This window comes from Chaetura pelagica, unplaced genomic scaffold (genome assembly GCF_000747805.2).
Source record: "Chaetura pelagica isolate M959 unplaced genomic scaffold, ChaPel_1.0 scaffold530, whole genome shotgun sequence".
Classification (NCBI taxonomy): Eukaryota; Metazoa; Chordata; class Aves; order Apodiformes; family Apodidae; genus Chaetura; species Chaetura pelagica.
Window position 1 is genome coordinate 839,335 of NW_009951793.1, and position 12,184 is coordinate 851,518.

The 12,184-nt window shown below is 43.9% G+C and overlaps 1 protein-coding gene across 1 annotated transcript in view; it reads left to right on the plus strand.

The window, feature by feature from the left end:
• CACNA1I (calcium channel, voltage-dependent, T type, alpha 1I subunit) overlaps nt 1-12,184 on the plus strand; it is a gene marked incomplete at its 3' end in the record, with an annotated part of 168,391 nt that overhangs the window by 98,960 nt on the left and 57,247 nt on the right. Inside the window, exon 4 of the mRNA XM_010006851.1 lies at nt 286-383. Within this exon, the coding sequence (XP_010005153.1) occupies nt 286-383 (98 nt within the window). The remainder of the gene's footprint in view (nt 1-285; nt 384-12,184) is intronic.

Here is a 12,184-nt window from a genome sequence, read left to right on the forward strand (position 1 = left end):
CTTTCCCTTCCTGACAGGTCACAGCAGGTAAGTGTTATCACAGTTCCTGGCCTGCATCCATATGGCAGGCTCTCCCCACCAACTGCCTCACTGTGGACAAACTTGCTGCGGGCTCCAGTCCTGCTCCTGGAGGCTTTAGCTTTGCTGAAGCTTCATCATTCAGTCTTCATCTCCATGACTTCCAGAAACATTTCAATGAAGAAATGATTACTCTGTGGCTCAAGCCAGAATTTTGGATTCTTTTAAACTTCCCTTTTCTCTTTTTCTCTTTCTCCCCCTCTGCAGGATGGTGGAGTACTCCCTGGATCTCCAGAACATTAACTTGTCTGCAATCCGTACTGTGCGTGTCCTGAGACCCCTGAAAGCTATCAACCGTGTGCCTAGTAAGTCGTGCTTCCCTCTCACACTTGCTCAGGCTGGGTTGTGCCTGACCAGGAAGGCTGTGTGTGGTGATGTTCTTCAGACAGGGTTCAGGTGCAAACTGAGAGAATGCTGCTGCACAGCGTGTGCAGGCTTTTCCCCATCATGGGGCCAAGAAGTGTAGTTTGATGGGAGGGAAAACTACAGTCTCCCAGCATATTTCCCCTGGTCATCCTTCATGCCACACTGTTGGCTTAGGAGCTGAAGCTGAACAATGTGAGGTAAAGGAAAGGAGTTTTTCTTGCTTTTTATAATCGCAGGTTTGATGCTGTCTGCAATGCCAAAAACGGGGATGTGTGTGAGATCTGCAGTGGGGTGAGCTGGGGAAGCTGGGAGAATTTTCTCAGGCTGTCACACACCCTTCCACATTCTCTCATCTGAAAATTTTCCACACCGATACAGCTTAGGGGCACGTAGCACCAGCTATTTTTTCCTCTCTTCCTCACCCTGTGCTTTGTACTCCTTTTGTGCTGACTGTCCCTCCTGTGAGCTGGTGTGTGTGTACGAGCCAGGTTGAGCGCCACTTGGCACAGGGCTGCTGGTGCTGTAGGGGGGCCTGGATGTGTCAGCAGCCCAATTGCTGCTCGCCGGGGCCGTTCAGGTTTGAGATGCGGTCCCCCACTCAGGTCTGCATGGAGACCAGGGAGGAGCTGCAGCTCTGGCATGTGCCACGTATGTGTGATGCTCCTAGAGTAGAGGGACACCTTCCATAACCCTCACTTTATCCCTTCCCAGAGGATGAGGACAAGACCAACCCCTTCATTGTGCTTTGCAGTTTTTATTGGTGCTGAACTGTTTCTTCCCTCTTCTTCCCTTCCTTTGCCTCTCTTTTTTTTTAAATTTATTTTTATTTTTCTCAAGTCAGTGTTTTTCTCCCTGCAATCCTGGAGTGAGTAAGCAGGCCCTGCTATTGTTATTTAACTGCAGGTAACATTGATGGAGGTGGCTGAGGCTTCACAGTGGTTGTATCCAGGTGGATGGAAGTGGAACTGGTGGACAGGTTGCGTGCCGTTGGGAGCAGGGGCTTGCAAGAGCACTGAACTTGGTCTGCTGTGTCACTCTGTTTCTGACTGTTCCCGGTGCTAAGACACCAGCTGCTACCAGCAATCATGTCAGACTTTAGGCATTTCTTTTGCAAGGTTTTCTGTCTTGCAGAATGGCAGGCAGTCTCTGCTCCTCCCCATAATCTCCCTGATCAGGTTGTCTGCAGGGGCTAAGACCTTGCCAGAGCTATCCTTATCCTCTTATTGAGTTCAGATGCTCCTTTTTCTTTTCCAGATCTGATAAAGTTTGCACAGTCAACTTCCTAGTCTGCATCATATGTTTTTCCTTGTGCCAAAGACACTTTCTCAATGCCACCTGTTTCTTGAATGTGCTGTAGAGGTGGATTTCTGGGTCTCTGTCTCCATGCAAGGTCCTTCTAAAAAGAGGTTGTTTTCTTCTTTCTGGGTGTATTTTTATCTCTGAGGAACAGCCACAGCCTCTGTACCAGAGGTGCTGAAAGATGAGATGGAGGAACCGAGACACAGTCCTGTGTGCCCAGCATGGCAGGAGAGTGCCAAGCAGAGGAGCATCTCATCCGAGCACCAAGCACACATCTAGATATATAATAGGTCCATGATGCAGTGATAAAGAACAACATTTTGGCTATTGACTGTCGGCAAAACAACTTCCCCAGCCTGCCTCTATCTCTCTGGCCTGTCTCCAGGGAGGAGAGGGCTGGGAGCCAGCCATGGTTCTGGCTTTGGGCATGCACAGTGACAACAGGTGGGCAACTCTTCTTGCAGAGAGGAGGCCAGGAACTCATGCATGGCAGGCTTGCCCCTTCCAAGGAAGCATACGGCTGCCTGTGTGAGGGCAGCACAGTCCTCATGTTATGCAGTCCCCTTTCCTCTCTGCTTCATAAGGAGTCCTGTGAGTCTGTGCTCAAACACTACTTTGAAGCTGACCCCTGTTATCAGGATAGACTTAACCTTGGTTGTGAGTGGGAACATCTTGAATGATGTCAAGTTAACTCCTGCAGACATCTGCTATGTTAATTTCTGGACACCAGCAGTCAGAAGCAAAGCTCCTAGTCTTGTTTTATTCCTATTTATCAGCTGGGAGGAGCAGTGTGAGCCGTGTTGGAACTGACCCACCAGGGACCTGCTCCATGCATCCATGCGGAGGCACCAGGGACGCCTTTGATCATCTTGCCTGACCTTTGCAGAGCACAGGTTGTTGAATTTCCCCTGACTGTCCAGCTGTGACACTGCCTGCCTGCTCCTTTTTTTGGTATAATATTCTCCCTATATGAAATTAGTGCTGTTTTCATTTCTACTCTGTGGTTAAACCTTTATGTATCTTTCTCACTACATAAATCTGTGTTTATATGCAGAGAACATTTCGGAAGAAAGACATCCTGCCACTAATTAAAATAAATTAAAAAATTAAAATATCAGATTCCCTGAGAGAGGAAGCACTGATTTCAGGGCTGAAATCTGACAAAGAGACTGTAAACAAAGGCTTGTGATAAACGGGTATGAGCTGTGTTGAAAGAAGGTGCCTAGTGGGGTACAGCAACCATAATGAATGGGGTCTTTGGCCACAAATATTTTTAAATTTCTTTTTAAAGTTCTTCGTTACAGATTTGAAGCAAGCAGAAGGTCTTTTAGTGAGGTGTATTGATGGTATGAAGCTGGAGGAGTTGCAGGAGCTAGCAAAGAAAGAGTAACAGTGGGAGGGCAGATGAAGATTGAGGACTTGGTGGAGCATGAGATATTTGAGGAGTGGCACAGAAGTTAATCCCAAAGGCAAATATTTGGCCATGTTCAGGAGGCTGCAATGGGACAACATGGCCCAGCATTCACAGGTGGCCATTTCAAAGGCTTCCACATGGGCATCCAGGTAGGGACTGATTTTCACAGAGGACTCTGACTGTGTGGACTAAATAACAGCAGTTTATTATCAGAAGAAAGGCAAAAGTGATTAGGAACTTGAGTGATTACTGCGTATGCAGAAGAGTGTTGAAGTGGTCTGCCTGGATACATTATTTAGTGCCCAAAGAACAGTAACACTCTGCTAATCAGCCAGGGTTTGAAAACTGCATCTACTGAAGAGAGAAATTTCTGGAGAAATTTTGTACTACATAAAGCAAAAAAAAGAAGCCATGCCAGAAAATCAGGAGGGAGGGAAAGTCATTGTGACTCTAAGGAAAAAGTAGCAACATGATAGAGGAAAAAGTACCACCTGTTAAATAAACTTATTTTATATTCTTGGCAGGTGGACAAGGCTGAAGCTTAAATACCCAAATTGAATATCAATTCTAAATTTTGCTTACCTGTTTTCCTTCTTAACATGTTGCTTACAGTTAGGCTCATGAGGCTTTGAAACAACATCCCACAAGGAGCTGACAAATGCTATTTGTGTGTGCCATTCCCATTAGGTATAGTGTAAAGGACTCTCCTACCTGAATCATAACAGACAAAGAAAAAGGCATCCAATGTAACAAAAAGATGGCAAATGTCCATTAAGGAAGAAGTTCTCTACCCACTTCATATTTAGGCTGTAAAACTTGCTGCCATGGGGAGTCATTCCAGCCCCAGATGAAGAGGCATTGTGTAAGTAAAGTAAAATGTTGATTGTCTGAGGGATGAGACACCACGTGGAGACACTTCTAGGTTTCAAACTTCCTTGCTTCAGCATTAAAGCTGATCTTTGGTTATTGATTATCAGTAATTGATTGCATTTCTTGCACTTCTCAGCAGGATGTGCTACTGACCGTTTTGGATTTCACTTCTGGATGAACAAGTATTAGCTCTGCCCCACCTGATAATTTCTCCATTCACATGTCATCTTTGAAAAAGACTAGAGAAAATATGAGATGCCCTATTTTTTTTAATACGTATTGCATCTTCATTACTATTCCTGCTTATCTTTTGCATTCCTGACTACAGCCCCAGGAATGCTGCCTTTCTGGGTTTTGTTTGAAAAGGCATGAAACAAAAAATTAGAGACTGTTCTGGCCCTGTTAGCTTGTGATGCAATTCCACTGTGGTAAACCGGTGTTGACAAGCCCTGCAAGTCACCAAACTAGTGTAAAGAAGAAAAAAATACCCTCCAGGTCTCTGACAGAGGTAGTTACTTTCTGCTTTGGGCATGGCTGTGTCCTGGGTTTCGGGTGAAATTCCGCATCCATTTGTTATTACCATCCTTTTGCAATTGTGTGGCAGGTTGCTAGGTGAAATGCTGCTGTCTCTGCTAAGGCATTTCACTTGTGGGGAGGCTGGTTTTGTTTTATTTCTGCCTGCTTTTACACAGGGAGACTGTTGTGCTTTCTGATCATTGGAATTTTGCTTGTTATCATAGTTGGTTTTTTTTATATGGATGCAGAAAACGTTTCTTCAGGTTCTTCTTTCTTGTTGCACTGGTCTTATGCAAAGAAGAGTCCTTGCATTGCATTTGATGTCTTCCAGTTTCCACTCACGATTTAGTAACTGATTCAGCATTTGGGAGAAGATTGCTTCAGCTGAGCACACTGTATGGAAGGGAAGGAGGCTGCTGCTGAGTGTTGCATAGCAACTTTATTTAATAGAAAGTGTATACATGTGCTAATGCTGGGCTTGTAAAGACAGTAATACTTATGTGGTGCTATAGGCATTAGAAATATAATGTTATATTTGTATTACTAGCTGTGCAGGAAATAGAATGTCAGATTTGTGGGAAGTTCTGCTCTTTCTAAACATCTATTTTCTCAGTTAGAATAGGCATAAGTGTTTCCCATCCATTTTACTGTGGTTTTATTCTGCCTAATTTTAGGTGGTTTGTTTGGTTTTTTGATTTATTTTTTTTTCCTATATTTTGTCATGACAAAGAAGTTTAAAAACCAAAAGACCTCAACCATGCCATGTAGAACTGTTGAAATAGAACATTTCAACATTATAAAAATGCTTTCCTCTCCTCTGGCCCTCCTTTTCTTTTTGCTAAATTGATTTTTCTATAACAATCACAACACTGAAGTGTTCCCATTTCAATGAAATAGCATTTTTTGCTAGTAAAAGCACTGCATAGGAAAACCTAACTCTAGGTCCACTTTATAAATTGTTGTTGTAATAGTAGTTCCATGGGTCCAAATAGACAGGATTTTTCTACTTTTTTTCTGCAGATCTCAAAGTTATGTACCAAGGCTTTTTAATTTAATCTTTCTCATATTCCAGACCCAGGGGAGTGAGAGCCAGGGATGTCACCAGCCGACTCAGGAGTACAGCTGACATCTCCTAACTCTTAGCCCTGCATTCAGCTCACTGAACAAAAGCACCAGTGGGAAAAGAGCCTGAAGCAGCTGAATCCTGGAATGGGAAAAGCAGATGTTTTGTATTTATATGACTGCCTTAAATCCATATTCCACACTGAGATACCTGTGTCTGGTGCTGTAACAGCGCCTAAGACAGTGGTCTGGCTATGAACCCCATACTTGGCATGAGGGAAAAGTGATGACATTTACTTCTCTAAATGTGTTTTTGAAGAACTAATTTCATTGATGAGCCTTTGTGAAATTAGCTTCTGACTGAGATATATTAGCCTGTAAACCAGTCTCATTTACAGCTAGATTCGGCAAAAAGGAAGCGCATTTGACAGGCACAGTCCTGCTCTAGCAGTTGCAAATGCCAAAGGATTGTAAGATTTCTCCTCCCTCCCAGGGTTTTCACTTCAAATGCCTCAGTCTTTCTGAAAGAGGACTGTCAGCTGCTTGTTCTCTTCCAATGTTGAGTCCCTTTCAAAAATGTACTCTTCTGTTCGACTCTTTTGGAAATACATATTTTCCTTCACAGCTTTATTTGTGAAGCAATAACTGAAATCCACATATTGTTGTAATTTCAAAATATTTAAACGTACCCCATCCACAGTTCTTCATATTAGCTGCTCTGTATATATTTAGTATCTCATCTCAATGGCACACAAACCATACATACAACCACATGACAATGTGTATGTGCACAGATTTTTCTGTAGTCTTGAGCAGGTTAGTACAGGGACAAGAGTGACGTTCTCTTGCAGCATGTGTACTCAAAAGTTCAGAGGTCAAAAAGCCCTCTTCATTCCCTGGTCAGCCTATCTGTGGTTCAAATGTGTTCAAAGGTGAGGCTGCCAGCTTTCTGTACGCTCTGTCCTGGGTAGGGAGACTGTGCAATGATGGGGAAATGCCAACAAGGGATGGACTCAACTGTGTCAAGTTTAGTCTATATCCTCCTTCCCAACCCAATTTCCTAGACAAGTGGAGTGAAGCACTGAAGAGAGCAGTGTGATTTATTCCTGGAGCAGGCCATTAAAGGATGTCTTTCCTCTGAGAGGGGGACAGATCAGAGTTGGAAATGTAACTCAGAGCTGCACTTTCCTGTACGTGCAGCTCTTTATTATCAAGTCAGTCGAGCCCAAAATCAGAGAGGCATGTGCAGGATACAGAAAAACAGTGGGAAGAGGAGCAGAGCAGAGGAGGAGCGGGGCTGGGAGGAGAAATGCTCAGGAAGCAAGCTGCAGGGTTTGCTGGGCACAGCATACTGAGGTGTGATGCAACTCCGTGTGCAGGGAAAGTGGCAGTGAAGGGAGAGAGAGAAAGGAAGGAAATTGTTGTCTGCTTGGACTTACAGAAGGCCTTTGACACTGTTTCCCGTAGCATTCTAATACAAAAACTGGCTGCTCATGGCTTGGGCTCTGTGCTGGGTAAAACACTGGCTGGATGGCTGGGTCCAGGGAGTGGTGATGAATGGAGTTAGATCCAGCTGGCAGCCGGTCACAAGTGGGGTTCCTCAGGGCTCAGTATTGGGACCACTTCTTTTTAATATCTCTATCAATGATTTTGGTGACAAGATGGAATGCACCCTCACTAAGTTTGCAGACAACACCAAGCTGAGAGGGAGTGTTGATCTGCCTGAGGGTACGGAGGCTCTACATAGAGACTTGGACAGATTAGATTGACGGGTCAAGGTCAATTGTATGAAGTTCAAGAAATCCAAGTGCTGAGTCCTCACTTGGGCCACAACAACCCCATGCAATGCTACAGGCTTGGGGAAGAGTGGCTGGAAAGCTGCCCAGCAGATTGGTGAGACCACACCTTGAATACTGTGTTCAGTTTTGGGCACCTGAATACAGGAAGGATGTTGAGGTACTGGATTGTGTCCAGAGAAGGGCAATGAAACTGGTGAATGGCCTAGAGAGTAAGTCTTATGAGGAGTGTCTGACAGAACTGGGGCCATTTAGTCTAAAGAAAAGGAGGCTGAGGGGAGACCTCATCACCCTCTACAACTATGTGAAGAGAGGTTGTAGGGAGGTAGGTGCTGGTCTCTTCTCACAAGTAACTGGTGATAGAACAAGAGGAAATGGCCTCAAGCTGTGACAGGGAAAGTTTAGACTAGATATTAGAAATAACTTTTTTACTGAAAGGATTGTCAGACATTGGAACATACTGCCCAGGGAGGTGGTTGAGTCACTGTCCCTGGATGTGTTTAAAAGTCATCTAGATGTGGTGCTTGGAATATGGCTTAGGGCTGGACTTGGTAGAGTAGGGTTAATGGTTGGACTCGATGATCTTAAAGGTCTTTTCCAGCCCAAGTGATTCTATGATTCTGTGAAATCAAAACCAAAACAAGGGCAAGGATTAGTACAACAGAAATCTATTGACTCTCAGATAAATACTCTAGATGGGTTTGCAAATCAATGCTTCTCTGGGGCTTGTTAACAAACTGAGTTGGCTGTAGCAGACCCACATCTCATAGTGCTAGAGGAAGTCTTTTGTCACTGAAGACAGGCTCTAATCGCATTTACTTGTTGGCTGATCTCAGTGCTGTTTGTTGTGTGCATTCCACACTGTGCATATATGGTCACGTTTAAATGGGTAATCAAAGTAAATTGGGAGAAAAAAACCTAAACAAAACAAAAAGAGCATTATATCCCTGTGTCAGTGTAGCACCGTGGCAGTGAGGTGGAAAACACTGAAGTGCAGGAAGTGTAGACCTGGTAATGCCTTGTTTTGTACCATACCTTTCTTAGTCCCCTTTTTTGCAGTCACAAATCATGGGGAAAAGTAGTATTTGTCTTTCTGAATCACTCTGCTCAATTTCACTGTTACTATAAAGAAGTATTAAAATGTCACAAATTGTGTACTTGTAGGTTGTCAGATGGGTTTTAAACCCTGAGATTTGGAAAAGAAAAAAGAAAGTCACAGATTATTTTTATTTTTCCCCTGGCTTTCAGACCTTTAGACCTGTGACTCACATCTTGTTGTCCTCTTTTTTTCCCTCATGGTAGTGAGGAATAGAAACAACCTGTTTTTTTTTTTCTTGTTTTTTTTTTCTTTTTTTGTTACTGTGATCTAAGATTGTCAAGTCATAGCAACATTTCATGGCTGAAGATGTGTGCCAAGCATCCCAAGACTCCTGATAAAATTCACAAGAGTTAGTAACAGCACTTCAGAGTTTGTGTTATTAGAAGTAAAGCAAGCCCGGAAAAAAACAAAACAAAAATAAAAACAACAAAAACACCCAAAAAACCCCAAACCACCCAAACAAAACACAACAAAACCAAAACAAACCCCCAAACAAAAAAGCAGTCATAAAGAGACCTTCCTTGGAATCTGTATTTCTCCCTTCTCCTCTAGGGGAACCTGCATAGACAGAATTTAAAAAATGTTCAGTGCCTCACAGCTCCCATTGTGGCAATTCCTCTGTCTGTTCAAACAAGCTCAGCCTTCAGTGTACACAGCATTCTCAAAAGCCCAGCCACGTACTTTGCTGCCTAAATGGGAGCTGAGCTGTTTTGCAGAATCGGTCCCATGGGACCTATCAAGCAATGGATACCATGGAAATGTGAGCAGTAATGACAGTGTATTATGGGGTGAAAGATAATGTCAAATTACACTAATGCAAATTACACTTTGTGTGTGTGGGCAGAGCAATTTACAACCACAACCTTAAATTTCTCAATCTTTGTGTATTTCAGGCCCGGTTCTCTTCACACACATTTCACCTAACGTCACGTCAGTGCCTGCAGTTGAAAGAAACATGATTCATGCTAGTGACAGCAAGTGGAAACCAGCTCCCTTAAATCTTAACCAGAGGTTGCATTAACACTGCTTTACATAATATTTTGCATTATTCTGTCCTACTTACACAGCAGCGGAAATATGTGAAGAACTTAGGGGTGTTTCTAGAACAGAGGCAAGTGGCTCACAGCCCCAACACTGGAGTTGGCTTCTGTCCCCACTGTTGGGTGACCTCTGCAGTTCTGAGAGAAAATCTGGCACTGTATGTTTTTAATAGAGTTTTCACTGAAAGTGAATGCAGTCATCCTTGCAGTGATAAATGGGGAAAAAATGAGATGATCAGTGAATGAACAACAGTAGCAGGTGGTAGTAGGTGTTGCTTATTAGATGTTCAGTATTAGAAAAAAGATCAGAATGACAGCAATCCCCCAGAGAGACACCACTCTAAGAAATCATCTAACACTTGACATCACTCACTGAGGCGAGGTTACTTAACAGCCCAAAGCTTGCAAGGGGTTAATGGGGCAAGAGAGTGAGGAAGGAAGCTTCTGACAGACCTTTGCCAGTGTCTGTTTCTGCTCATGTCACAGATTATGGGGCTACCAACCATGCTATGGTGGCACGTGCTGAATGTGAGTGCCTGTGGTGGATGATCTTTCTGTAGCTATTCATGGCCCTTAGCTGGGCTCACAGCATCCCAATGGGGCTCAGTCTGCTGCAGAGCTCAGGCATCTTTTTGGATCACTGCAAAGCTTGAAGCAGGGCCCCTCTTTTTCCAGAGATGTCAGCATTCAAGTATCAAGGTAAATGCTCTGCGTTTTGTCCTTGTCCTTTTGTCCAGTGTAACCCTAGGGTCAGGTCTACATTTAGGAGGCTTCACCTCTGGGCTTGCTTCTTCAAAGCATCTGGCAGCTCCACCTGGCACAGCTCTGGTTTCTGTTCCCTCTGTAGGGCTGGTGAGGCTCCAGCTCAGCAGGGAGAAACTATTCTGTGCACTGCACCCTTTGCATCTTGGAGAGGGCTGCAAAATATGAGAACTTGGGACCACCCATCTTCTGTGAAAAACTTGGAAGGTTCAACTACAGTCCTTCAACCCACAGTTCATTTTTGGCTTTATATAGGATTCAGTAAGAAGATAATTTTCCATGATCTTGGTATATATCTTTCATAGCATTCTCTAATGGTCAGTCATTAGATGACATCTTGATATTCTCTTTTAAAATAAACTTTTCTGAACAGATATTCGCTACCCTCTGCTGGAAACTCTGCCTGTTTCTGTATAGGGTTTACTGTAGGTATCCAGCAAAGAAATGAGGCAACAACTCCTTGTGTCCTGAGCCAGGCCAGGGCTCCATGGGACTTTTTGCTGTATACCATGCTAAGGAGAATTATCATTGTGAACGTTGCTGACACTTCTTTATGCTAAGTGTCTAGGAGGAGCCTGTTTCCTTGACGTGTGTATAACATTTGATGGGCAGGTAGGAAGTAAAGCTCTGAGGGATTCAGAATATTGAGATTCAGCCCTTGGTTTGGTACCTGAGCTCCCTTTGATGGTGTGCTGAACATCGTGGCTATGCAGTGCCCATGTGTTTGTTTCTTCATATCCCACCCAAAGAAAGTAGCATTTCTTGGGTTTCATTTGCACTCTGTTTTTGGATGTTGTTTTAACTGAGTATGTGTTAGGAGATGATGTAAATGGTAGATTTTTTTCTTCTCTTCTTCCTTTTTCTTGTTGGTGCTCATGTTGCCCTGACATGATCCATCTAAGTGTCTTGTTCTTGCAGTGAAAAGCAGTGAAGGCTGTGCTAGTCCCTGGCTCCCAAGGGAATTGTTTCTACAGCCTCAAAGCAAGCTTGAGAGAGCTCTTTCTCTTACATCAGTACACTTTAAACCTACTCTGGAGGGCTCTGTTGTCCCAGCAGGGTGAAGCTCTAACCAACATTTTTTTTTTTTTCCTAGAGCTTTAGTCTCTCTTTTGGCCACCTCAGGCTTATGCTGAGTAGTACTTAAAGGTAAGAACTGAGGACAATTAATGCTTGAACCTGATTCAGGATCCTAAGGGAAGTCACTGCACTGACACTGAGCTTGATGTGCCCTTGCTACTGAGAAAATTAACAACAGCTTTTTGCACAGACTGAAGCTTTTTAAGTGCTGGAATGTCATGCTTTGATATTTTCTGTGGTCAAGCTGAAGAGTGACAAAGATTTGGATAACTGGAGGTTAGGTCATCAACAGGCTGAGTGGGATGAGGTGTCTGAGCTAGTCAGAGATTCTAGAAAGCTCTGCTTGTAGGCAAGCCTAGAGTGGGGTTGTTGGTGAGAAGTTAGTAGCACTCCTAAACTATGGATCGTGGTGACAACTTGCAAGTATAAAACCCCTAACCCTGAAGGGATCCTACAAATGCACCAGGAACCTAACAGAGAGATCAATGGGAAGACTTTGCTTGCCTCTGAATGAGGCCAGTGCTTCACATTTGTGTCTGGGGCAGCTTTTCCTTAGCAGTGGAGCTGGCTTAAGATCTCTCACTCCCTCATACTGTCAACTGGACCCATTTTTCTGTAGGGTGCTTTTAATCTGGGTCAGGTCAGCCATCTGGACGTGTTCTCTCTTGCATCGGTGCAAAGCAGGGGGTGACAGTCTGAACGGTGACTGAGGCTGACTTTGCAGCTTGAGGAGAAGGAATCTGGAGCTGCACACAGGCTGTTCCAGCTGAGCTCTTCTCACTTACACGTTTGTTTGCAGGAAAGG